At 42.7% G+C, this 26831-nt stretch overlaps 1 protein-coding gene across 2 annotated transcripts in view; it reads left to right on the top strand.

Annotated features, from left to right (window-relative positions):
* Nucleotides 1–23981, top strand: part of Ubqln1 (ubiquilin 1) — a 38475-nt gene extending 14494 nt beyond the window's left edge. Inside the window, exons 2-11 of one of the 2 annotated variants that reach the window (XM_021180090.2) lie at nucleotides 3091–3242; nucleotides 5508–5623; nucleotides 8215–8477; nucleotides 9359–9517; nucleotides 9640–9883; nucleotides 16790–16932; nucleotides 19204–19287; nucleotides 20444–20559; nucleotides 20732–20897; nucleotides 22116–23981. In XM_021180090.2, coding sequence (XP_021035749.1) covers nucleotides 3091–3242; nucleotides 5508–5623; nucleotides 8215–8477; nucleotides 9359–9517; nucleotides 9640–9883; nucleotides 16790–16932; nucleotides 19204–19287; nucleotides 20444–20559; nucleotides 20732–20897; nucleotides 22116–22268 — 1596 coding nt within the window. In that variant the 3' untranslated portion in view covers nucleotides 22269–23981. The remainder of the gene's footprint in view (nucleotides 1–3090; nucleotides 3243–5507; nucleotides 5624–8214; nucleotides 8478–9358; nucleotides 9518–9639; nucleotides 9884–16789; nucleotides 16933–19203; nucleotides 19288–20443; nucleotides 20560–20731; nucleotides 20898–22115) is intronic. The other variant, XM_021180091.2, reaches the window with a different exon arrangement.
* The last annotated feature ends 2850 nt before the right edge of the window (nucleotides 23982–26831 follow it).

Consider the following 26831-nt stretch of genomic DNA (forward strand, 5'->3'; position numbering starts at 1 on the left):
CTGGTCTGGCCTCAAACTCAGAGATCCTCCTGCCAGAGCCTTCCAACTGCTGGGATTAAAGACGGACACCACCACCACCCAGCAGCTTCTTAGGGTTTGGGCTGGAGGAGGACAGTAACCTACTAATACATTCCAAGAGTTTTGATTCAGTGATACTAGGTTAGACACAGAAGTGAGCCGTGAGTGAATGACAGTCAAAGAGACTAAGACTTTAAGACAGTGTCTCTGGTCTGCAATGGTCTTAGTGTCCATAGTCATTAAGTACAGGTACGCTGTTTGGTTTTGTTGTTGTTCTGGGAACTTCAGTGTGCAGTACCCTGAAAATACACTATCAAGTCAGTACCAAGGACCACCCAGACGACTGAGTAGGTTAAGGGTATGAGTGAGTGATACCAAATAGGCAAATTTATAGGCATGAATGTAAATTAGTGGGGCTTTTTGGGAAATGGGGATGGAATTAATGAGTGCACAGGAAAGTGATAGCGGGTACTGGTTTCTCTTGGAGAATGAGGGTGTTCTGAAATTGACAGCCTATTTCTAAATACACTGAAGACTTTTGAATTACACACTTTAAGTGGCCATATTATATGGCATGTGAGCTATATATATTTGAAGACACAGAGTCTTACTGTGTAGCTTTGGCTGTTTTGGAATTTCCTGGGTAGAGCTTCATGCCTCTGCTTCCCTTGAGGTGAGATTAAATGTTTGTGTCACAATGCCTGGTGAAGCTTAAAAACATCCTTTTGTGTTGGAATTTGGAGGCAAAAGTAGGAGTGTGCCTTAGGTCTAGCATCTTACCTTCAAATCTTCCAACACTATAAAGTGCTATAGAACTATACTTGTTTATTAATGTGTGTGTGTGTGTTTGTGTGCTTGTGCGCGCACATGTGGGAACCACAATACAAATGTGGAAGTCAAAGGCTAGTTCTCTCCTACTACCATGAAGTTTCCAGGGATAGATCTAAGGTTGCTGGGCTTGGCAGCAAGCCCATTTATGCATGGAGCCATCTCGATGGCCCAGCCATGGTGGCCAGTTATTTACTTCAGAATGTGAGGGAGATCAGGGCCTTTCTGAGTTTAAGATTAAAACAGTTGATATAGATCAACTTTCTCATTTTATGTATTAAATGCATTTTATTTTATTTTATTTGTTTTGGTTTTTTGAGACAGGGTTTCTCTGTAGCCCTGGATGTCCTGGAACTCACTTTGTAGACCAGGCTGGCCTCAAACTCAGAAATCCACCTGCCTCTGCCTCCCAAGTGCTGGGATTAAAGACGTGCACCACCACGCCCCGCAAGATTGGTTTTTTTGTTTGTTTGTTTGTTTTTTTTTGTCACTTGGAAATACCTAGGCTAAAAAGATTATATATCACATAGCCAAGTCTGTTGGCACACTTGTTTAATTACCTGCAGAAGCTGGTGGATTTCTGTGAGATTGAATCCAGCCTGGTCTACATAATGAGATCCAGGATAGCCAGGGCTATGTAGAGACCTTTCTCAAAAAATCACCAGCAACAAAAAGATTATATAACATATAGTTCCAAATGGGAAGGGGAGCTCAGATGAGAAAGTTCCAGAATATTTACTGTAGTACATTTTACGTGTATATGCTTTTTGGCCTTTTCAAAAGTTTGTTTGTGTATGAGTTGAGAAGGTAGGTTGTAAAATCCATGTTTTTAGGTGACGTGCTCAAGCCTGTGATGCCAGGACTGGGGAGGCTCCACTGGGAGTTTGAGGTCACTCTCTGCTACAGAGTGACCTCCTGTCTCAGAAGCAAAGCAACCACCCAGAATGATAGGTGTATGTGAGTGCTGAGGCTTACCTTGAGAGTCTTGTTCGTATATAAATACATGTGCAGAGTGCTTTGCTTATGACAGGCAGCAGTGTTTTCTCTCACTGCCTTCTTCCTGATGGTCCTGTGACAGTTTTTTTGTTTTTGTTTTTGTTTTTTGTTTTGTTTTTCTCCTGAGACAGGGTTTCTCTGTGTAGCCTTGGCTGTCCTGGAACTCACTCTGTAGACCAGGCTGGCCTCGAACTCAGAAATCCACCTGCCTCTGCCTCCCAAGTGCTGGGATGAAAGGCGCGCCACGCCCGGCTGCTGTGAGAGCTTTGAGCCTTAGATGTGCAGATGCTGAGTTTCCCTCCTTATGACACATTTTAGATTTGAGATATTTTTAAATTAGGGTCACTTACTGATGTTAAAGACAACTTAGTGGCTTCCAGAAAGAAGTATTTCCAGTCTGGAACACTGAACCTTTTTCATTGGATTCATGTCTGTGTAACACGTTTTATTGTGGCAGTGCTGGCTTCTATAACACAGTGGGTAGACTTGTAATGAAGAGATTCTTTAGGTTTCAACTGTGGTGCTCTGGTATAGTCTGTTACTGTGGGTTCCCAGGCCACTCTGAGGTTTTCTGATTTGAATGAAGCCCAGATACTGTGGATATTTAGTAGAGACTTAAGGGATGGTAAGCATTTGTCTGCAGTGTCTTGTTCTTCCTCTGCATTGCAGGCTGTTCTGCTCTCCTGCAGGTTTTCCTGATTTCTTCCTAATATTTCTTCTTTTGGTTTTCAGTTCTAGAAAGCTTTCTTTAACTGTCTTTGTGCTTTCTCTGTTTATAGTTTATTTGAGTTTCTGGAAAAGATTTCCCTGTTTCCTATTTGCTTTTCGGTGGTACTGCTTGGCAATAGGCATTGAATGAAAGAAGTGATAAGGATAGTAAAAATGGCTGCGAATGTGAGCTTGCCAGTGTGTGTGTACTGGAATTCAAAAGAGAGGGGCTAATGATGGAGGTTGGGGGGACAGCTACAATAAGTTTATTAGCAAAGCCCTTTTGTGACCCCAACTACATTGGGTCCTGTTGGCAAAAGGAAACAAACACCATGTCGTCTCCATCTGTGCAGGAACCACAGCCCTGACATCTGGAGTGGGTCCTTCCTGTTAGAGAAGGGATGGTTGCACGCTGAGGAGGAGATGCAGCATGCTTAGTAGGGCCTCTGGAGGAACTTCTACAAATCAGTCTGGGTGATACTGTACAAACTTCTATGTTATTAAAAACACATATATAATTTATTCTTTTATCTTATTTAGTTCAAAGAAGAAATCTCTAAACGTTTCAAATCTCATATTGACCAACTTGTGTTGATATTTGCTGGAAAAATTTTAAAAGATCAAGATACTCTGAGTCAGCATGGGATTCATGATGGACTTACGGTTCACCTTGTCATCAAAACACAGAACAGGTATGTCTGTTTAAATAACCAGTTCAGGCTCTAAGGAGCTTTCCTTGTTAGTATTTAAACCGTTTAAAGTACCTTTCTTTGTATCTCTTGATTGTTTGGTGAAAAACAACATTGTGACTCCATGCCTTCCTAGTATCTGAATGTTTCTGTGGGGAGGGTTGGGATGCAGATCCTGAGCCTGCCCCCATTTAATACTTTGCAAAATTCAGCTGGTTATTATGTAGAACATTTTGAGTTAGGTAACAACTTGGTTTTTTAGCTGTTTTCTTTAGGGAAAGTTTTAGACATGGTTTCTGTAACATGTTAGCAGAGTGTAAATCATTAATGTCTGATAAATTTTTGAAAGAAACTTATTATTGTTCTGGATACCATCTAAAATTTTGTTTCATCATTAGTAAAGAAACTTGATCAGACTTACTTGAATTTGGAATTTTCTTAATCTCATTCCACTATACAAATCATCTAAGATGACGTAATGGAGTAAATGACAGGAGCCTCCTAAACTTAGCATTTTATTAGTATTACCTTTGTGGCTAGCCTTGACTTGCCATGCTGCCTAGCAGGGGTCAGCCTGAGTCTGTGACTGTATTGCCACACTGGGTTTCTTTTAGAGACGGAAGGTCAGTCTAGTCCAGGCCAGGGATGAATTTGCTCCTCCTGCCTTAGCCTCCTGAGCACTGGGGTCACAGGTGCACTCACTCAGAACCGCTGGTCTTATGTTCTGCCAATGCTTCCTTTGCTATATATAGACTGCAGTTGAAAGCATTGCAGTGAAGTATCTTACAAGAGCTTGCTGTAGCATTTGCTCTAGGAGCAGCGTCTCGGTCATGCATAGCCTAGCAGGCTTTGGGCTGTTCCCCTAAGACCTGATGAGGAAGTGTGTTCTTCCTGTGCTCCTGTGTACTTGATAGCTTCTTGCATGAGAGTGGTATAGCACAGAGCACACATACGCGGACATGGTGATTCATGCTGGGATGTGAAGCACGTGTAAGGTAGATTATGATTTCTGAGATGTTGAAGTGAAAACCAGACCTTTGAATCAGTAAATGATGTGGTAAGGTTCATAATCAAATTGGTGTCAGATGAGAGAGACTTCTTTAATAAAGCCTGCTGCTCTAAAGAACTCTAAAGATGGCACCCAGTGGTTAGTGTCAGAGCCCTGGCCAACTGAACAAGCTGGCTCCACTCCTTGTCCTTATTGAAACAGACAACTAATGCTGATGATGAGAAGAAAAATCCATTGAATGTCACACTGAGAAGAACAAGATGGAGACCAGTGACAGCCTTGCCACCCCCTATCTTCTGAGTCATGACATAAGGTTAGGTTTAAATAGAGGGTGAGAGGCATACATAACTAAGTAATCCTGGGAAAAGAGAGGCCCTGCCTAGTGACCCACCTTTGTCTTGGCTTCAGTCTCCTACAAGGTGGCCTACCTACCCAGTTGTCAAAGGAAATCACATTCCAGCTGGCAGGCTTGCCCTGTGGTTGGCACCAGGTCTCCGTCTCCAGCTTTTCCTCCTCCCAGCATGGAGTTGCAGAGAAAGTTCAGCTCCTTGGATCATTATATCAGTAGCCTGGCAGCCAAAGGGGGAGACACGAGAGACTCTTGCCTAGTTACAGAGTGATAGCAGAACCAGCCCACTCAGCCAGCAACTCTCCCCTTTGTCACAGCCGATGCCTTGACAGTCTATCGGCTTTTATGCCTGAACATTGTGTGTCTGTGTGTGTGGGTATGTGTACATGAGTGCCTTTGAAGGCATCTGATTCTCCTGAAGCTGTAGTAGTTATAAGTGGTTGTGAGCCACCTGATGTGGGTGCTGGAAACTCAACATTCAGGAAGAGCAGCAAGTGATCTTAACTGCTGTGCCGCCCTTTGCTGTATTAAGTTTTTTACCTTTAACACTTTCAAGAATGTAAGTTAAACTACTCCCAACACTGTGGAACTAGAAAATAATTTGTTTGAGCTCTGTGGATGGTGGCCTTCTGTGAGGTGATAACTATTTGGCCTTCCTATATAATCACTGTGATTGAAAACAGTGACACATTTCATGTATATTGTAGTCAGAGAAGAGAGGCAGTAGTAGTTTCTTAAAGTGTTACTGTATTCTCAATATTTGTTTGTTATGCTCAGTCATTTCAGGCAAAGTATTGATGGCATTCTGTTTACAAGAGCTTACTCTTCGTTTTTCTGATTATTGAAATTTTAATTCTTTTTAAAATAATGAGTTCTGCATCCTGCATTATTATTTAATTATTTACACTAGGCCGCAAGATAATTCAGCTCAGCAAACAAATGCCCCTGGAAACACTGTGACCAGCTCACCAGCTCCCGATAGCAACCCCACGTCTGGTTCTGCTGCTAACAGCTCCTTTGGCGTAGGTAAGTTGTGCGTGCATGTGTGCATGCATACATGGAGTAAAATGTTCTCTTCCTGCAAGGGTAGTTTAACTAAAGTGACATAAGTCGTTTGACAGACAATCTTACAATCTTATGTGGTTTGCTTCTTTAATCATGTTTTAAAAGTGATTTGGGATACAAGTGAGTTTAGCTCGTATTTATCTTTAGTAAGTGACAAGCCTCCTCTTTATAATAAACGTGATGTAGCCTATGTATATGTATAATCTGACTACCACATAATTGCATCAGAGGATATAGTTAATTCATGCTGAGCTGTGATGAATTCAGAAATAATGGTTTTTAGTTATACAAGAAAGGTACCCGGTGACTCTCCTAGTTGTTTGTTCTTGTTTTCTCTTGTGTTTTGTTTGAAGAAAATCTTGCAAATGTGGCTGAGCTCCCTTAAACTCCTCCCACTCTGGCCCTCCTGGTGTGGAGGCTGTAGGTGTGTGGCATCATCACTCTGGATGGGACTGACCTAGGGGCTGGAGAGACAGCTCTGTTTGCTCTTGCAGAGCAAGTGCTCAGTCAGTAGCCAGCACCCATTCTGAGGCTCAGAACCATCTGTAACTCACATTCCAAGGGATCTGGCACTGTCTTGTGATCCCGGGGGCACTGGGAATGCATGTGGTACCCACAACAAACATGCAGGAAAACATGCAGACATAAAATATAAAATAATTAAATCTAGTACTTAAAAAAAAATCTTGGACTGGAGCACTGACCACTCTTCAATAGAGGTCCTGAGTTCAATTCCCAGCAACCACATGGTGGCTCACAACTATCTGCAATAGGGTCTGATACCCTCTTCTGGTGTGTCTGAAGAGAGCAATGGTGTACTCATATACATAAAACAAATAAATCAACCATTAAAAAAAAAACCTTGGAAGTCCCCTGAACACATGAAAGAACTGTCTCCTGAGTGTTGGCAGTGAAGCATCTTTTCTCTCAGCCCAAGCCACCTTGGTCTCCTCCCTGCCGACTCTTCCCCTACACTGCTCTTCTTTCCTCAGTTGCAAAGATTGAGATTTTGGTGAGGAAAAATGTTGTGAAGGTGACAAAGGTTGGGCTGAAGACTAGCTTAAATGTCTTTACCAGCCCTTAAGGCTGTAGCTAGTAGTTTTCCTTAGGTCTCACTTTCACATATTGGGAACCACACCTTCTGCCCTTTCCATGAAAACTTTGGGGTGACTCAATTATTGTATGCCAATATACAGAACACACGCTTTAGAGCATGGCTGCTGTGTAGCGAGTGCACAGTACGCACACAGATGAGCCTCTGGCTGCTGCACTTCTCTCCTGCCATGACTGCAGGATGGGGCTGAAAGTCCCACCTTTAATCCACTAGGCCGTTTGGTGATCAGCTCCATCTTGGATCATTCCCAGGGTGCTTTCAGTCTTACCCCTCCTCAGTGTAGTGGCCTGTGGGGCCTGCTGTGTATAACAAAAAGGCACTCAAAGTGACTGCCTAAGCTTTTAGGAACCCTGTGAAAGATCAAGAAGGAATAAATGTGTTTTATTATGCTAGAGAGATTTTAAAAATATGTCTGGTTGGTTTTGTTAAATATTAAAGTGAGAATTTGGCTAATTTTGATTGTAGAATGTGTTTGGGGTTGGGGGCTGTCCCCTGTGACAAACACTGGGAAGAAGCAGTTGAAGTGGGGTAGTTTGTTTTGGCACATGGTTTCCAGCTGGTAGACTACTACTGGGTAAAGGCCTGTGGTATGGCAGGGAGGATGCAGTATGAGAGCTGGTCTTCATGGATAGCCGCTGTCTCACTTCTGCCTGCCACCCCAAAGGCAAATGAGAACAGGCAGTTTGAGCTATAAATTGTGCTTTATTTCAGAGCTGGTAATCTGGGGCCACATCTAATCTTCAGCCAGCAAATTATATGGGGTTGGGGAGAACAGAAACAAGGTGGATGATCCTTTCAGAGCTCAGATTTGTCTCTGGTCAGGTAGTCAGCAATTGAGAGTGGGCCAAATGACTATGTCTTTTTATTCCTTTCATTCATCTCCTAGTCCTTGGGTGTCTGGTTTCAAACAGTTCTTGAAACAGAATAATTAGTGTCTGCTGGTATCAGGGTTATATTAACAAGAGCCTCTGGTCTTCTGTGGTTGAGGTTAACTCTGAACAAACCATCAGTAGTGTGTGCTGTAGGCTATTAGCAGGGTGTGCATGCAGATTTCTTTGTCCAGTATGGGAGTACAAGTATGTCTTCTTAATACACATACAGAAGTCCCCTATCTTAGCATCAGGAAGTCCCTTCAAATGTACTGCACTGAATAGCCCATTGAGCTACTGGCTCATTAGCACCATGATAACCTTCATCTGTGTCACCATACCTAAGTGTGTACACTTCACACCTAAGCCGTAGCATAGGAATTAAAGCCGAATAGTATAATAAATAAGTATAATGAATAATGTATAACTTACAATGAATAAGTATGACTTTATAAATGAATGATAGGAATTGTTTTGTTTTTAATGGTTTTTAAAATAAAGAGTTAATGATTTCTTCATCTTTTAGCACTGACTTCTGATTTTCATTTTTTGTTTTTTCCTCTTTTAAGGTGGGCTTGGAGGACTTGCAGGTCTTAGCAGCTTGGGTTTAAACACCACCAACTTCTCTGAACTCCAGAGCCAAATGCAACGGCAACTTTTGTCTAACCCTGAAATGATGGTCCAGATCATGGAAAATCCCTTTGTCCAGAGCATGCTCTCAAATCCTGACCTGATGCGGCAATTGATTATGGCCAATCCACAGATGCAACAGTTGATACAGAGAAATCCAGAGATTAGTCATATGCTTAATAATCCAGATATAATGAGACAAGTATGTAGAAAAGTAGTTCTTTTTTTACTTAAACTAAAGTAAAAAAAAAGTGTTTATGTGTGTGTATGTATGTAAATATAAAATGTCATTTTCTGTGGTTCCAGAGATTGCCTTGTGTATTTATTATAAAGTTAAAGAGAATCCCAACCATTATTTAGGGAAACTCAGCAAAACAATATTAATTTTGTTTGTTTGAGCTCTGAGTTTTCTGCTATGCATGAAAATTCTTTACAAACTCTCCTTAGAGACAGGCTTTTTGTGCTGATTTCTCCTTTGGTGGTGGAGGTGGTGTGGGTCCTGGAATGCAGGGTAGAGAGGTAATGTCAGCACCTTATACATTTGCTCCTTACACATTTCAAATAAAATAGAAAACCATTTTGAGGAAGGAAAAACCCATCAAAAAATATATATATGTGTGTGTGTGTGTGTGTTTTATATATATATTAATTCATTTACTTATTATATGTAAGTACACTGCAGCTGTCTAGCACCAGGTTTCATTATGGATGGTTGTGAGCCACCATGTGGTTGCTGGGATTTGAACTCATGACCTTCAGAAGAGCAGTCAGAGCTCTTAACCACTGAGCCATCTCTCCAGCCTGAAATATATTGTATGAAAAAAATTTTCAGTGAATAGATTGGGTTGGTGGCACACAGCTTTGATTCCAGGAACTGAGCAGATGAGATCAGGCCAAGGCAAGCAGTGCTGGGCAGTTGGGGTCCTGATTTAAAACAAAAAACAAAAAAAACCCAACTGTTTAAAGTTCAGTGTGTCTGCCTAGAACTTAGCACGCGTGCCTCCCACAGGCGTTAGCTGAATGCGGAGGGAAGTCCTTGAATAGGTCCGGTGCTTCCTGTTAAACTGGAGATTTCTTTCTTAGACACTGGAACTTGCGAGAAATCCAGCCATGATGCAGGAAATGATGAGAAACCAGGACCGAGCCTTGAGCAACCTAGAAAGTATTCCTGGGGGCTACAATGCCTTACGGCGCATGTACACCGATATCCAGGAGCCTATGCTGAATGCTGCGCAAGAACAGGTGAGCACTCGTGCCCAGGCTCAGGCCTAACGTAAACAGTCTGTGACTAAGGGTACTGCTATGTGCAGAATGTGGCTGTACTGAAAAATCATTGTATAATTGATGTTTTTTTTTAATTACAGTTTGGTGGTAATCCATTTGCATCCTTAGTGAGCAGTTCATCCTCGGCAGAAGGGACTCAGCCTTCTCGGACAGAAAACAGGGATCCGCTCCCCAACCCGTGGGCTCCGCAGACTTCCCAGAGCTCACCAGCCTCGGCTACCACTGGCAGCACCACTAACACCGTGAGCACCTCTGGTGGCACGGCCACCAGTACCCCTACTGGACAGAGCACCTCGGGCCCAAGCTTGGTGCCTGGCGCAGGAGGTATGTGTGCCTCGCATTGATAACAAGACTGGTGCTGAAACCATTTATGTATCTGTGTGCATCCCTTTTATGAAGACTCTTTGTTGCGGACTTTTAGGGTTGTTTGAGGGGTGGAATTAATATTTATTTATTTATTTAACTCTGTGTGTGTGTGTGTGTGTGTGTGTGTGTGTGTGTGTATGCCATATGTGTACAGGAGCCTCCTGGAAATCAGAAAGAGGTGTCAGATGCCTTAGAACTGAAGTTGTACATGTTATGAGCCATCACTCGGGTGATATGGGTTGAACCAGGTTCTCTGTGAGAGCAGTAAGCTCGCTCACTCTCTCTCTCTCTCTCTCTCTCTCTCTCTCTCTCTCTCTCTCTTTCTCTCTCTCTCTCACTCAACTGCTACTGTCTCTACACCCACAACATGCCTTGATCTGTGTATTCATTGTGATATGATCAAACATAGTTACCATGCTATATAGAACATCTCCAGAGCTCATTCCTGGGAAAATGTAAAAAGGGGAATAACATATTTTAAGATGACAAAATGGTTGCTATTCAAAGAACATATACTGGGTATTTTGGTTTGGAATGAAGTGCCCCTCCCAGGCTTATGTGTTAAAGCCTCAACTGTTGTCACCTTGAAGGAAGGTTTTGAAAATTTAGGAGGTAGGCAGGTCACTAGACAGGCGGGTAGGGTCCTTGCATGTATCTCTGCCCTTGCTCCTTTCTTGGTTGCCATAATGTGAGCTGTCATTCTTTGCCAAGATTTCTCTGCTGTTGTGGACTGATGTCTCTAGAGCCGTAATAAATTCCTCTTAGAAATCCTAGCTCGGGAGGCAGAGGTAGAAGGAGCTCTGTGAGTTCAAGGCCAGCCTGGTCTACAGAGTGAGTTCAAGAACAACCAAAGCTACACACGGAAAAACTCAGTCTCAAAAAAGGTAGGGAAGGGGTGTGACCTGGAGAGATGGCTCAGCAGTTAAGAACATAGACTGTTCTTCTAGCGGTCCTGAGTTCAATTCCCAGCAACCACAAGGTGGCTCACAACCGTCTGTAATGGAATCTGGTGCACTCTACTCATATACATGAAATACATAATTCTTTTAGAAAAGGAAAAATCATATCTACTGTTTTGTCACAGTTACATAAAAGTAACTAGTATATTGGGGGAGTCAAAATTAATGACCCAGGATGTATGAAATGATGGCAGAGTGACTGAAAGTAGGAAGATAAGCCGCGTGTCCACTTAGTGATTGTACTGCGATTGTTAGACACACGCACAGTATAACATGAAGACGTTCAGATTTAAATATCTAACACCTAAGTTGCTGACATACGAATTCAAACATGTATCTCTTGCTTCGTTTGTTCTTTGTTTCAGTCAATAAACGATCTTTAGCTCTAGAAATTCGTAGAAATAGATTACATGGTGTAATTTTGTGTCTGTCTGCACTAGTTTTGAAATTAATTTATTCTGTGTGTATCTCAGATTTGCTGAAAAGTATTTCCTTCTACCTTATGTGTGGCTTTTTTTTTAAAAATCTAGTCTCTCTGTACTTTGTAGATGTAGAGCCATAGGAACTGGTAATGAAGCGTGGATAACAAAATTGAGATTCTTTTCAGATAAGATGAAAGCGCCATGTTGGGTTTTAGCAGAGGCCAGATGGACTTGGAATTGTGCTGTCTGCTGAGGTAGAATGGGGATGCTGGTGATGTGCGTGAACGAAGGCATAGTCAGAGATATGGGCGTGTCCATACTTTTCAGGAAGCATTGGTCTTGATGTCACCCTTAGGTAATTGCTGTTGGTGGGATCCTGGTTGTTGCTGAATATGATTTATTTCGTTCTCTTGAGTTTTGCTCTGGCTTTTTGAACCAAATCTTAGGCCTGTTTGTGAATTGCTGTCTATATGCAGGTGAGGGCAGGCATAAGATAAGGCTAGAGCCTGTGATTGGGCAATGGATAAAGAAGGCGGGCTGAGAGTTCTGTGTCAGCCTGTCTGCTGGGGGATGTGTAGCCTGGCTCTAGAGCCTGGCTGTTGTGAAAGCCCGACAGCATTGCTTACCCAGGAGTGGGTGGCTGGATCATGTGACCGTTTTATGTTCATTCTTTAGGGTGCTCCCTACTGGTTTCCATAGTAGCCACAAAAGTCCATGCTCCCTTGTGCAGTGACTAAGTGCGCTTCTTGCGTACATCCTTGCCAGGGTTTTTCTCAAGCATTCTAGCTGCAGCAAGCTGTAATCTCAAAGCAGTCTTAGTTTGCATTTCTCTGATACCAAAGGATGCTGACCTTTTTTTTCTTAAAGATTTATTTATTTGTTTTATGTATATGAGTGCACTGTAGCTGTACAGATGGTTGTGAGCCTTCATGTGGTTGCTGGAAATTGAACTCAGGACCTCTGCTTGCTCCCGCCCCACTTACTCTGGCTCAAAGATTTATTTATTATTATATCTAAGTACACTGTAGCTGTCTTCAGCCACACCAGAAGAGGGTGTCACATCCCATTGCAGATGGTTGTGAGCCACCCTGTGGTTGCTGGAATTTGAATTCAGGACCTCTGGAAGAGCAGTCAGTGCTCTTAACCGCTGAGCCATCTCTCCAGCCCAATGCTGAACGTTTTCAAGTACTTGTATGTCATTTGAGGATTGTCTACCCAGTTTATTATTGGATAGACTGAGTGGATGATTTGAGGTTTGTTGTTTAATTTTGCATTTCTTCGCGCACACACACACCGTCTGTGGTGTTTCCTTTTCTGAGCAGAAGTGTCTTAAATCTCATGTTGTTTCCTTGCCAGCGCTTGTGATTATTCCCTGTGCTGCTGGAATCCTGCTGAGAAATCCATGCCTGTGCCTATGTCTTAAAGTGGTTTTCTTAGCAACTTAAAGGTATCGGGTCAAACATAAAGGTCTCGATCATTTTGAATTAATTTTTGTTCAAGTTGCAGACACCAAATTCTGCAGGCTCATGTTTGCCTTTGAGGGATGGATTGTGACGTAATCGCTTGGCTTCCTTGCTTCTGTGAGCTCTGCCACTTGCAGCATGCATGCATACATAACTGTTTCTCTGCCTTCACAGCGCCCCCTGGTGGGCAGCCTGCTATCTGAGGTCTCCTCACCAATTTGACTTCACCTTGACCCCTCAAGGTGCTCTCTCAAAGCCTCCTCTCAGGGGCTAGCCTTGGCTCCCTCCCCCCCTCCTCTCTTCTTTTCTCTTTCCTCTCTCTCTCCATCCCTTCCTCCCCCCTCCTTTCTCAAACCTTGATCCAATTTCATGCCTACAAACCAGTACCATGTGGAGGGAAATGCCAAATTCTGCTGACATGATATGTAGCCTGGTTTTCTTGGACATGGCTACAGTGACCTTCATGTGAGGGTCTGTGATGTTAGTTAGCCTGTTTTTAAATACATTGGATTTTGCTATGGTGACCTTTAGATGAGTGGGGTCTTCCCTCAGGGCCTACCCCCACAATACAAAGCCCTAATGGTTCTGATTTCTTTAACAATGGCAATTGCTTCTTTGTAACTGTGAACTCACTCTTTTTTTCTGGCCAAGGCCAAATCTCAAGATATCAATTCACTCAATTCTCCAGGATAAGGCAGAGTACAACCAGATCCTTTGCCATGAAGGAAAGGCCTGTAGCCTGGCTTCCCTTGTGTCCATATTCTCCTGAAACCTCATGAGCGAGACTCCTCCTGTGTACATTTTTTGGAGCATTATTGACCTCAGAACCAAGATGCCCATTAATCAGCATCAGCTCACGGCGTCCAGGGCTTCTCCAGCCCCTGGCTCTGACCTCTGCTGCCTTCCTCTGGCTGACAAGTACACTTTCACCTCTGGGAGTTTCTGATGCTTCCCCCTTTTATCATTCTTTAGCATAAAATCTAGCATTTCTTTTTTAACACATGTCTCACTGGTTCATACAGAGCTTGGTATCGTGTAGTATACCATTCTCTCTCTCTCTAGTAAGTCTCAGTGGGCTTCAAGGTCTGTGTATGTGAAGCTCCTGGGGTTTGTGCTATTGCTGGGAACGTTACCCCTGCCCCCTGACTTCCTGTCCTTGGTTTCCATAGAATGAATTCAGACAGTGGTATAGAAGATGAAACATCCTTAAGAGATGACTGTAAACAGTGGCTAAGGGACCATTTTTGTTGAACAACATGTTTGTGGAGATGGTGTTATTTCTAAAGCCTCTAGGATATAAGTCTTTGCTGGTGGTGGATATTCTGTTGTTCATGTTACTGGCAGAATCACTTGATTAACTTTTTTAAAATTATTTTTATTTGTTTAGATATATGAGTGCTCTGTCTACATGTATACCTCCATGACAGAAGAGGGCATCAGATCACAAACAGATGGTTGTGAACCACCTGTGGTTGCCAGGAATGAAACTGAGGACCTCTGAAAAAGCAGACAATGCTCTTAATCACTGAGCTATCTCTCCAGCCCCCACTTGAATGAACTCTTAAGATAATATAGTTATTATATATAACACATACTTGTTATATATAAATATGTAATAATTATACATCCAGAAGGTTATGCTACATGGTGATTGATGTCCTGTTTCCTCCCAGGGCTGGGAGTACAACTCAGATTCTATTCCTTTAACCAAATATCATGTGACAGTAGATTTCAAAGAGTTAAAGAAGGCCAGGTTTGGTGAAGGCCAGCATTTGAGAGTCAAGGGGTAGAGCAAGGGTGGACTGATCTACAGAGTTTCAGGACAGCCAGGACTAAACAGAGAAACTTTGGTGAGGTGGAAAATGAAAGAAGAACAGACATGTTTTCCACATAAAAGGGACAACTTCACCTTTATGGACCTCAAAAGAACCTTGCTACCTATCTCAGCGTCTTCTCATGGGGCGTTTCTAGTTTTCTCTTCTACAATTACTGCATATCTAGAGACACAGGAGGTAAGGACCAAGCTGGTTCTAAGGTGACTTAAAAGCCTGTTAATTTCTTAGAGCAGACTGGCTATGGAGGTTACTTTTATTAGACCAGTCACTATAGTTACCTTTAAAAAATACCTTTAAAATTTATCTCTCCATCCATGAGTATTCACAGATGTGTGGTGTGTGGCCATGTGGCCACAGAGCCTGTTAGATCGTCTGGAGCTGCAGGCTGCCCGACTTAGGTGCTGAGAACCAAACTGTTCCTGAAAGCACAGAAGCGCTCTGACTGTTGAGCTGTGTCTCCAGCCCCGCAGACACCTTGTTCTTAGCTTTTGAGAGGATGGAAAGTTGGGTGCCTGTGCTTTCTCCTGGGGCCCAGTGACGACTTAACTCTCCTTTTGTGAAGCTCCATCTGTTAGATGGTCCCAACACTTTTCAAAGGGCTGTGTTCCAGGGACCAAGCACCTCTCTCTCTCATGTATGTGGGCTTCTAGGGGTGCCTGCAAACCCTACCAACTGCCAGCACTTGGCATATAAATAAGGAGGAATTGAATCGTGAAGGAAAAGTCCTTTATTACGAAGGGAAAACCTGTAGTAAAGAAAGGATTCTTGTATTTTGGCAGAGGAGTATAATGATATGAAATGATATCCTGGATGCAGAATCTAGTTCCAGACAGTGTCATGAGGTTTCTGAAGACAAGACGGGTCCGTAAACATTGGAGTCCCATCATCTTTAAATGAAGAAACTGCTCTGTGCTCTTACTTGCTTCTTACCTTTGGAGGAAGATGAAGTGTTCTCACTTTAATGGCTCAGAGCAGCAGCTTTAATCAGATGACCTCACTAGGAGGCTGTTGGCTTCGTTTTTGTAATAGTGTGTTATCTACAATGACAACTTTGCAACTTTTAAGTTGAGTCTTTAATGTACCATCTTGATGCTTTTAACACTTAATGTTGAGAATGTCCATCAAAAGAAGTTAAATAGCAAAAACACTTATTTTTTCCAGTGCAAGCATGCATGTCACGGCTCTGGAAAGGAAGGGATCTTAAAGCCGGACTGGACTCGGCAGATCTCGTGTAAACAGTACAGTACTGTTTTAGGACTTTACACAGGAGTCAAGACGCACTGCAGCTCCGGCTGGGTCAACACTAGATTCTTAGCAGCCTTCCTTGAAAATAGTCTTGCCAGCTGGTGGTGGCACATACCCTTAATCCAGCCCTCAGGAGAACTCAAGAGTTTTTGAAGATTTTACTTTATGTGTACGGAAGTTGTGCCTGCACACATGTATGTATACTGTGTGTAGCAGTGTGTGAATGCCCTGGGATGGTTGTGAGCCTCCATGGGAGGGAGTGTTAGGGATGGAATCTGGGATATCTGCAGGAGCAACAGCAAGCACTCTTAATCCTTGCAGTCTCCAGCCCAGAAGTTAACATTTCTCTTAACTGTAAAAACAATACTCACTTTGTAGGCTATATAGAAACAAATTGTGAGAGCCAGATTGCTTTTGTAGGCTGAAGCTTGCCAAATTGTCTTAAGATATTTTTAAACTTTAGAGTGTGGAAAAGCTAACTTGAAACTTCAAATATAGGAACATCACAAACATGGGACTCACAGCAAATTAGAAAGATGAATGGAGATTCTTAAGTGATAAAGGGACACTAGTTCAGAATCCAGAATGAAATGAAGAATTAAATAGTTGGTTAACATTATGCTGGCATTTCCCCCTCAGTGTTATGTCAGAACTCTTCTCTCTTTATTGAAGTAGGCGAATTTGCTCTTTTTGGACCTCTGAAGTGTCACTGTCAGAATTCTTGTGCCTTGGAGCCATTACTGAGTACAGTAAAGGTTGCTCTGAAATGGAGCTTAGTAACTAGTACTGGGTAGCAACTTTATTTAGCTATGAACACTTACTAAGTGTGGAGGGGGGGATGTAAAGTAACAGTATATACTGTGTCTTAAAACATAAATGTGTGTCTTAATCTGGTTTTTCGTTTGTTTTTTTGTTTTTTGTTTTTTAAATAAATTTTTAGCTAGTATGTTCAACACCCCCGGAATGCAGAGCCTGCTGCAGCAGATAACTGAGAACCCACAGCTCATGCAGAACATGCTGTCCGCCCCGTACATGAGGAGCATGCTGCAGTCCCTGAGCCAGAACCCCGACCTTGCTGCGCAGGTGAGCTTGTGGCTGTGCTGAGAGTGTTCTGAACTAAACAGGCCTGTGGTGTCCTCTCCGAACATTGGCTTGTGCTCTCTCAGAACACTAGAGATGTGGACACACTGCACCTCCAGCTTTGGGGGAAGTTTTAGTTCAGATATACTTGAAACAATCTCATGTCTGCCATTTGTTGATGAGATGTACTTTTAAAAACAAACGCAGACATTTTTAGAGAACCTGCTCTGACCACTGCTGCTCCACAGTGTGGTGTTTGCTGCTAGCTCTCGGGGTGGGGGTTGTGATTGGAGATGGAGCAGCAGCACCCTTGCTGTGCCTGAGCAGCTGGAGGGTGTACAGTGAGCACCCATGTAGTCACTGCTGGAAGAATGTAGCTTACAGTGTGCCCTGGGTGCTTACAGCACTCTCAGTTACGTTTAAAAGCTTCTCTTCTTTCATTACAATGAATGAAATGGTTTTTATTTTCAAACTCCTGCAGCCACACTGATACAAGGGTATAGCAGATGTCCTTGAGGTAGGGTCGGTCCTTGGTGATGACTTATGTAACAACAAATACTTAAAGGACAATGCTTCTGGATAATGTTAATCTCAAAACGTGCATGGTATGGGTTGTTGTGTGGTTTTGTGAATTTATTAATTAAGTGCTTGATGTTAATTCGTGCTAAGCATTTTTGTCACTTGGGTCCCTGAGATGTGGAGGTGTGTGAAGTGACCTGTATTTTCAAGTATGTATTCAGTTAACCCTGAGTGTGTGCCTTATCCTCACAGTTCCTCGTTAGTAAGCACACTCTTGTCTGTAGGGGACCTGGGTATTTCCAGCTGTTGTCTGCTAACGGTAAAGCAAAACCCTGGCAGTGCAAGGTGATGCTCTTATGATAGAGTCCTTCCCAGCTTACAGTGTGCTCTGATGCCGCTGCTCACGTTCATAGTGGGTATTCTTTTCAACTTAAATATTTAATTATGTTAAATGTAGAAACTGAATTGTGGAATGGAGGTTCAGGTAAGTGAGGAAAATATAATAAGTATGATAACTAAAAAGATGTGTGAGTGTGTGTGAGAGACAAGCTTTTTCTATACTAGTTGAGTAATTTAAGATGAAAGTAAATGTGGTTACTGATTAACAGCCTCGTAACAAACGAGCATTTGCCTGGAAGACTTAAAAAGAGGCGTCCCTGGCCTGGAGCAGGTCCTGGTAATTTACTGCTTACTCTAAAGCACGCTCTGTATCCATAAGACACCAACTGTTTCCTGCTTTGAAATTAAATAATCCACTTTGAAGGAGGGATGGGAGAAGTCGTTTTTTTAAGACAGGATTTACAGACAGTTGTTATTTAGTATGGTTGCCTAATTGAGGGCAAAGATCATTTCCTCCCCAGACTTTGGACAGGTAAAGGGGCCATCAGTAATCTTCGGGAAGCAATATGCAATTTGTCTTTTTTGAACCTTGTAGCTTCTGGTTTGCTTATTGTGCATGACGGTCTCACCTCCAGGCAGTCACATCATGTTAATACTGGTCATATGTTGATGGCTAGGTGTCCCCCGTTTCTACTGTGGTGCTAGTGAAGTGGAAGCCAGACATTAGTTAATCTCGGTGTTCTTTCTCATTTACCTCTCTGCGGCTTAGGTATCTAAGCACTTCCCCGAGGACGGCTGGTGCTCGTTTGGGCTGGTTTTCACCTAGCAGCTCCATTTCTCTGACAAGTTGATTGCTGCTTTGTGGTTATTCTGGACCTAACAGCAACTGTTAGTGGTGGGCAGGCAGATCCAATGGTCCCAGACCTGGGTGTTCTCTGTGCTTGCTGTTTGTGTGTTGAGGTTTCTAAGCAAGCCATGTTTAAGCTGTTACATATTGATGTTTCTTTTACTCTGTAGTGTAGCAGAAAGCATATCTTCCTAAGAGCCTGGCATTCCCAGGTTTTTTCCTTTCAAAGGCAGAAATTCACCTTTGTTCAAGGAAAAGGAGACAAAACAATTGCTTTTATTTTTTTAGGGCACTGCATGTCATCTATCACCCACCATTCTCGTTGAAAGAGAAGATGCCTGCCTGCCTGCCTTATTTCCTTCCTTCTTCTCTTCTTCCTTCCTTCCTTCCTTCCCTTCATTTCTTCCCCTGAGCTCCTTGTGGATAGAACTTCCCTGACTTTTTTTTATTTCTGTTCTCCCTCCCTTTAAGTGCCAATTTAGGCACTTGGAGGAAGGTAGAAATTAAACCAGGTACCTTACTTGTTTCAGATATTTCCAGTTAAAATTGTTTGAATACTTGCCCCATAGATGATGCTGAATAATCCCCTATTTGCTGGAAATCCTCAGCTTCAAGAACAAATGAGACAACAGCTCCCAACTTTCCTCCAACAAGTGAGTAAGAGAAGATGCTGCTGTCCTTGTAATGCTCTGCTTGAAAGGTTTGGTGGTGAGCGAGCGTGTCCTTCTCCATGGCTGACAGATAGCACAGTGCACAGGAGCGTATGGTTCCACCCTCTAGTAGGCACTGAGCCTGACCCTCCCGGACCGTGTCACTCCTCCTATGAGTTGAGAACTGTGTTGCTTTTGCGCATGAGGATTTAGGGTTCTGAACGCCTTGTTGATATCATAGGCCATTTCCCTTCACTGTGCTAACCTTGAAGTGCATCTTTATACACACTGTACAGTTCGGACTAGTTTTGAGTGATAAGAAGGTGCTGCCCTCAGGTTGGCTTTTGTTGTAATGTCTCATTTTCTTCCAAATTAGTAGAATGTTTGTTCTCTAGGAGTAGACCTCATTTTCTCACAATCAGAATTAGTGAGTTGGTGTTATCACCTAAGGAAGGTTTAAAAACACTCCCCGAGATTGTCACAGTGTTATTTAGAAACATAAAAGTGGTGTTGGTGTTTCTGAGACTGATAGTTGTCGGGGTTCTTACCTGATTGAAACCACCGTTAGGCAGCAGGTCATTACCCATGGTTAGCGATTGTTCTTGGTCTATTATTGCAGTGGTAGACGCTCCCTGCCAGCAAGTCATTACCCACGGTTAGTGACTGTCCTTGGTCTACTGCACAGTAGAAACTCCTTGTCTGTCAGGTATGGGGATTTGAAAGCCAAGAAGCTAAACTAGGAACAATGCATTGATTTCAGGTTTGCAATGGTTGTTTCAGATGGCGACTCCTAAGATTGTTAGAATAGCAGTAGACAAGACATGGATGGTCATCAGGTTACCACCATCTAATAAATTTGCATTTGGAATTGCATAGAAAATGTCTTTCTTCTGTAGGAGAAAGGGGCTATGTGGCTTCTGGGATAGCTCCTTCTTGTCTTCACTCTGGAAACAGCTTTTATGGCAGGCTTGCTAGTAAGTCGAGTAATGGTTTGTGTATGGAATTTGCTGTCAAAGAGGAGGAGGGTTTCTTCTTGGGAAGAAATATGGTGTCTGGGTGTAAAAGGTTTTAGATTTTCTTCCAAATGTTGTGGAGTTGGAAATATGTGCCTGCCTTGCTTTTGGTTCTTTCGTAACCGCTGGGCTTCCTTCCTCCTCAGATGCAGAACCCCGACACGCTCTCAGCGATGTCGAACCCTAGAGCCATGCAGGCGCTGCTGCAGATCCAGCAGGGCTTGCAGACGCTGGCCACAGAAGCTCCCGGCCTCATCCCAGGGTAGGCGCATTTCTCTGAGAATTCTAGAGTTAATATCATTCTGCCTTTTATTTTGGTTATTGAGTTGTTTTTAGTCACTTTTCAAAGTTACATCTGCTTGTTTTTAAGAAAATACACCTAGCTAATATTCCGTTAAGGTGTGACCTGATGGGGTTGCCTGTGCTTTCCCTAGGTTTGCTCCTGGCTTGGCAGCAGGCAATTCTGGAGGCTCTACCGGAACCAATGCACCTAGCACTGCACCTAGTGAAGATACGAACCCCCAAGGGGGCACTGCTGAGCCAGGCCACCAGCAGTTTATCCAGCAGATGCTGCAGGCCCTTGCCGGGGTGAATCCTCAGGTAACGATGCATTTCTCTACCCACCTTGCTCTCCTTTTCAAATTTTCAAAAAAGGCAAAAAGAAAGCAGCAGCCGTTTCCTGTTCAGAGTAATGAAAAGCACATTCAAGGATAATAAATCTAAAAACAAATTTTGTTGCTATAGCATATAACAAAGGAAAGAATTCTTCAATCTAATGGTATAGTATTTAGAAGTAGCCTTATAAAATATGAGTTTTGAAGTAATTTCTTCAAAGCCATTTGAAATAAGTTTTATTTTATAAGAGTTTATCAGGGAGAATCTAAAAACATTGTCAATGTTTCAGAACAGCTCTATCTAAGCTTCCTATTGGAACCTGACCACTGCTCCAGCACTTCCTGTGTGTTGTGGACCCTTTAGTGATAGTTTTGCACCTGTGAACATTTGTTGTCTTTCCTAAGAATTTACCATTAAAGGGGCCTGGAGAGAAGGCTGGCTTGGATGTTGAGAGCGAGCACTGGCCGTGCTTGCAGAGCGCCTAGATGCTATACCCAGTGTGTACGTGGAGGCTCAGAGCTATCTGTAATACAGTTAGTCATCTCCTCTAACTTCTGTGGACAGCAGGCATGCTATCAGGCGAGCTGGTATTGTAATTGAAGTACACTTAGTATTAATACAAAAGAAAGTATCTAATTCTAAATTGTCTGCATGGTTTCTGCTAGTTCACAAGGCTCTGAAGTGTAGTGAAATGTATTAAGCTTGCTTTACTTTTTGCGGGAAAAGAAAGAAGGGGTTTCAGGGAATTAAATCCAAAGCCCTTGTGTGTTCACTACAGCCTATAAGGTTTTTTTAAAATTTGTTATGGTTTAGGAATAAACCATTCTAAAGTAAACTGCTAATCAGCTTTTAAATATGATAGATATTTATAAATTATTAATATGATAGATATTTATAAATTATTTTAAATCATATTTTGCTCATTTGAAGTAAATATGCACTACAAATGTAAGGGTAAATTATAGGCTAACACCTGGAAGTTAATTTTTTTTAAATAATTGCAGATGGTTGTGTATTTTAGGTAAATAACTATTTAATAAATAACCAAATACAGTGGCTTTGTCTCAAGACACAGCAGCAATTTAAAGAAAGCTCAGCAGCCCCGCCTGCATTATTCAGAAAGCAGTTGATGCTTGCAAAGGTGACCTGGGTATAGCTTAGACCGACTCTCCTTAGATTGTGCTTCATTGTTCTTTTCAACAGCTGCAGAGTCCAGAAGTCAGATTTCAGCAACAACTGGAACAACTCAGTGCCATGGGATTCTTGAACCGTGAAGCAAACCTGCAAGCTCTGATAGCCACAGGGGGCGACATCAATGCAGCGATCGAAAGGTTGCTGGGCTCCCAGCCGTCATAGCAGCATCTCTCTATCCTGAGAAAATGTAATTTATTTTTGATAACGGCTCTTAAATCTTTAAAATAACCTGCTTTATTTCATTGGGATTCTGTGCTGTTATAAAGGAAACCAATAGGAAGTATCTGGAGGCAGAGTGCAGTACGACGGGCGGGTTTCTGTGTCTTTTTGGAACAGTGGGAATCAATGTTTCTGGTTAAGGCTGCTGCATGCATCAAACACTTGGCATTTATTGTAATTTTTTTAAAAATATCACCTTTTCTAATTGGGTGAACAAATTTTTGTCCTGCATCTGTCCAACTAACTTGCTTTTTAAACATAACCCTATGGTAGTAATTTATGTAGAATAAAGGCATTAAAAAGCAGATCATTTGCGCGCTCCATGATTTCTGGTACAATATTGCTTATTGTGACTTTGGCATGCACTTTGCAAATGATGCTGTAAGATTTATACTACTGACAATTTTGTTTATTTGTATACAATACAAATTGTTGCACATTTCTAGGCCATCTAAGCAAAATTTCTGTAACTAAAAAAGTACAATAAGGACTCCTAATTGTGTAGAATCTTACAGCATCTTTGATAAACATCTCAGCAGAAGTGCAATTTAGTCTGTGTGGAAAATAAAGAAAAACTAACTCTGGTTATCTCTTAGGGACATTTAATTGTACAGACAACACAATGTAACAATATCTCAGCATTATATAATGGCTGTAAATGACCTTTCCTTGTGCCGACTGGAGGAGCACTGTATCATGCTCTGACGTGTTTGCTGGGGCATCCTGCTCCTCCCCGTAGGTGTCGTCTACGCAGCATTGAGTTTATTGAAATGTCGCTTTCACTGGAAGTGCGGATGTTTCGGTTCTAATTGCCATATAAAAGTAGAGCTGTCTCTTGGGTTTATCAGCTTTCTCATTCATAGGCAATACCTCGATTTTAAATGATTAGTGAGCCACTTGTTTCTCAAGTGTTTGGCTAGTTCTATTAAGAAATAGTTGAATGTCGTGCTGTTCAGAGCCTCAGAAGGGGGTGGGGGAGGGGTGAAACAGAATCTATTCTGGATTGGGCCAGCCTGAACTAGGTAATACTGGCAATTAAGATTCTGTGAAGATTCTATGCATATAGTAGTGTCATTTGGGTGAAAAAGAGCCGTTTTAACAATTTTGAGTACGTTTGGCTATTCTATAGCCTCTTTCTTCCTTCCCCAAAGACGTTCTACTTGCCTAACTCTCAAACTGTTGGGGTGATACATTCCTTTGGGACCAGTTAAAATACAGCGTTAGGGTCAGTGACATATGTGACTGGCTCTGGTTCAGTATTCTCTTATCTTAGGTCACTGTAGTCTCTCTTGTATGGTTGCCCAAAATTATAATGTTAAATAATCTAAAGTGAGTTCAGACAAGTAAAATCAAGGGAAATAGAAGGTGAATTCTATAACTTCTGTAAGTTGCTGGATAGTAAAAGGTTGAGAGACAGGTTGGCCCCAGACTGTACACTTTTCTGACACTTTACCTGGGAAGAAAACATGTACAAAGGTCAGGGTGGAGGCATGACTGAGGAGGTTGGCACAGCGTGCATGTGTGTGTGCTCTCTGCCTTATGCCTCAGTCTGTGGTTGAAAGACTTTGTACTGGTGAATGGCCATATGCAGGTGGGGCAGTGTCAAAAGCAGTTTGATTTATTAATCACCAAATAACAATAAATCTCCAGCTTTTACACCTGGTTGTCTCGCCTCTTTTGTAGAAAAATGTCTTTGTTTTTTCTCAGTATTTCTTAATGTAAAACATACTTGCTTTACCTAGATTCTGTGAAAACTTAAGAGATTTCTTTTGTCTGGGAGCTGGGTAGTGGCGGTGCGCTCCTTTAATCCCAGCACTCAGGAGGCAGGGGCAAGCAGATCTTTGAGTTCCAAGATAGAGAAGCACTATCTCAAACAACAACAAATTTTTTTGTGGGCTGTAGGCAGCCGCACGCCCAAAAGATGGCGCCAACCTCCAGTACACCGGTGCCATAAACAACATCATTGCGCAGGCGCCAGCCCGAATCTGGCGCCAACCCCTTCCGAGCGGGTGTTACTTATCAAAGGGGCTAACAGACTGACAAATCCCAGGAGGACACGTAGCTCTCCCCAGTGCTGGGGTGGATATAGGCGGTCCTCCCCGGGGTTGCCGGAGTTCCCGAGTAGCATGAAGGTGTTCCTGAAATAAAGAAAAGCTGTTGAGAAGAATCCGACCGTGTTGCGTCTTTTCTTGCTGGACAAGGTGAGCACAACAAAGTGGTGGCCGGTACAGGGAACAGAGGATTTCATGGATTCAGAACTCTTCAGCTGAGGAACGGAGGTACCGGTAAGTCTCCCAAAATTGATCCCTGGTTAAAAGGAGGGATATGATTCTCTTGCCCGTAGACCCAGTGTGGGTAGCTCTTAGTGGTTTTTTTTGTTTTTGTTTTTTGTTTTTTGTTTTTTTTTTTTTTTTTTGTAATTCTGGCCTCTGCTTTTGGGTGATAGGAGCAGTTAAGGCAGGTCAGAAAATTTTTATGGAACAGGAAAGTATGTCAGAGGAAGATAGGAAACATATAAGTAAAAGAAAAGGGGCGAAAAAGAGAGAGAAAAGGAAAAGGGAGGAAAGGAAAATTCAAAGGGAAAAGGAAATAATGAGAAAGGAAAGGAAATAGCAAAAGGATGTCCCTCATTAAAAGACTTAACAATAAGTTCAACAAGTTCTGACTCCAGTGACTCAGAGCTTGATAAAGATGAGTAAGCTGACCTAGAAGAAGAGGCAGCTCGGTATGAGAGGGATAGGTACGAAAAAAGGGGGGTTGGCTGGCAAAGGAGTAAAGTGCCGACCGCTCCACCTCTTAACCCTGAGTATACAGTAAAAAAGGAATCCACAAAAGCTGGTAAACAAGGCAGGTACCTCATTGTGCCCAGAGGTTTGGAAGGAAGCTGAACTGACTTTCCCTGTATTCTTAGATGGTCAGGGACAACGGTATCATGAGCCAATAGATTTTAAAACTATTAAGCAGCTGGCTGAGTCAGTCCGTACCTATGGGATGAGTGCAGCTTTTGTAGTTGCACAGGTCGAGGCGCTTGCTAGATATTGCTTCACCCCGGGGGACTGGAATAATATTGCTTGGGCTTGTTTGTCGACCGGACAGTGTTTAGATTGGAAGTCCTTGTCCTATGAATATGCAAACAGTCAGGCAGCAGCAAATTTAGCCACAGGACAAGATCCTCAGAGACATTGGGATGCAGACATGCTTCTAGGTTTAGGACGTTTTGCTTTAGATCAAATTATCCTGAAGCAGTCTATGCTCAAATAAATGAGGTAGCTACCAAAGCATGGAAGGCATTGCCGAACAAAGGCGCAGTCTCAGGCAATCTTATGAAAATCTTGCAGGGTCCCACAGAATCATTTTCAGACTTTGCAGCACGCCTCATTGAAGCAGCTGCTAGAATTTTTGGAGACCCTGATATAGCTATGCCTTTGGTAAAACAGCTAGTGTATGAGCAATGCACTAAGGAGTGTAGAGCAGCTATTACACCCTATAAACATAAAGGTTTAGAAGTTTGGATGAAGATTTGCAGAGAACTAGAGGGCCCGTTAACCAATGCAGGCCTGGCGGCAGCTGTGGTACAATTGGATAGATCTAATAATGATACTTGTTATAAATGTGGCCAGAGAGGACATTTTAGAAGACAATGTCCCGAAAATGAGAAAAGGACTCCATTAGATAAACCTAGACAGCCAGGAATATGCCATAAATGTAGAAAAGGAAAACATTGGGCTAATGAGTGCAGATCAACAAAGGACATAGAAGGCCGACCATTACAAGCAGGATATACTAAGGACATAGAAGGCCGACCATTACAAGCAAGATATAATGGCACTAGGCCAAAAAACGGACAGCGGGGCCCACGTCCCCAGGGCCCTCAAATATATGGGGCTCTTCAGAAAGACCAGATGAGACTTTGGCCGTCTCTCCGTCATCCAAGAGACCACGGAGAGCCACTACTGGCTCCGCAGGATTGGACCTCCACTCTACCACCAGACTCGTATTAACCCCACAGATGGGGGTACAGCCCATAGATACAGATTTTAAAGGCCCCCTTCCCAAAGATACTGTAGGACTATTGCTTGGCCATTCATCTTCTGCTTTAAAAAGATTACAAATTACCCCTGGAGTGATTGATCCAGATTATACGGGGGTTGCGAAAATCTTAGTGGCCTCCCCCAGTGGTATTTCAGCTACCTCTCCAGGAGATAGAATTGCTCAATTATTACTATTGCCAAGTTTGCATAAACATTTTCCAGCAAATAATAAGAGGAGAGAGTGGACTAGGTTCTACAGGTTCTCGGTTCACTTTCTTATCAATGGGATTAGGAGATCGCCCCATGTTAACTTTGGAGGTTGAAGGACAATCCTTTCTGGGGTTGCTAGACACAGGTTCAGATCGCAGTATTATCTCCGCTCAGGATTGGCTGCCAAAATGGCCTTTGCAAACATCATCTCAAAGCCTCCACGGTCTAGGTTATAAGACTGCTCCCCTTATAAGTGCTAAGGAAT

The sequence above is a fragment of the Mus caroli genome, unplaced genomic scaffold (genome assembly GCF_978045245.1).
Source record: "Mus caroli unplaced genomic scaffold, Mus_caroli_1 scaffold_15, whole genome shotgun sequence".
Lineage (NCBI taxonomy): Eukaryota > Metazoa > Chordata > Mammalia > Rodentia > Muridae > Mus > Mus caroli.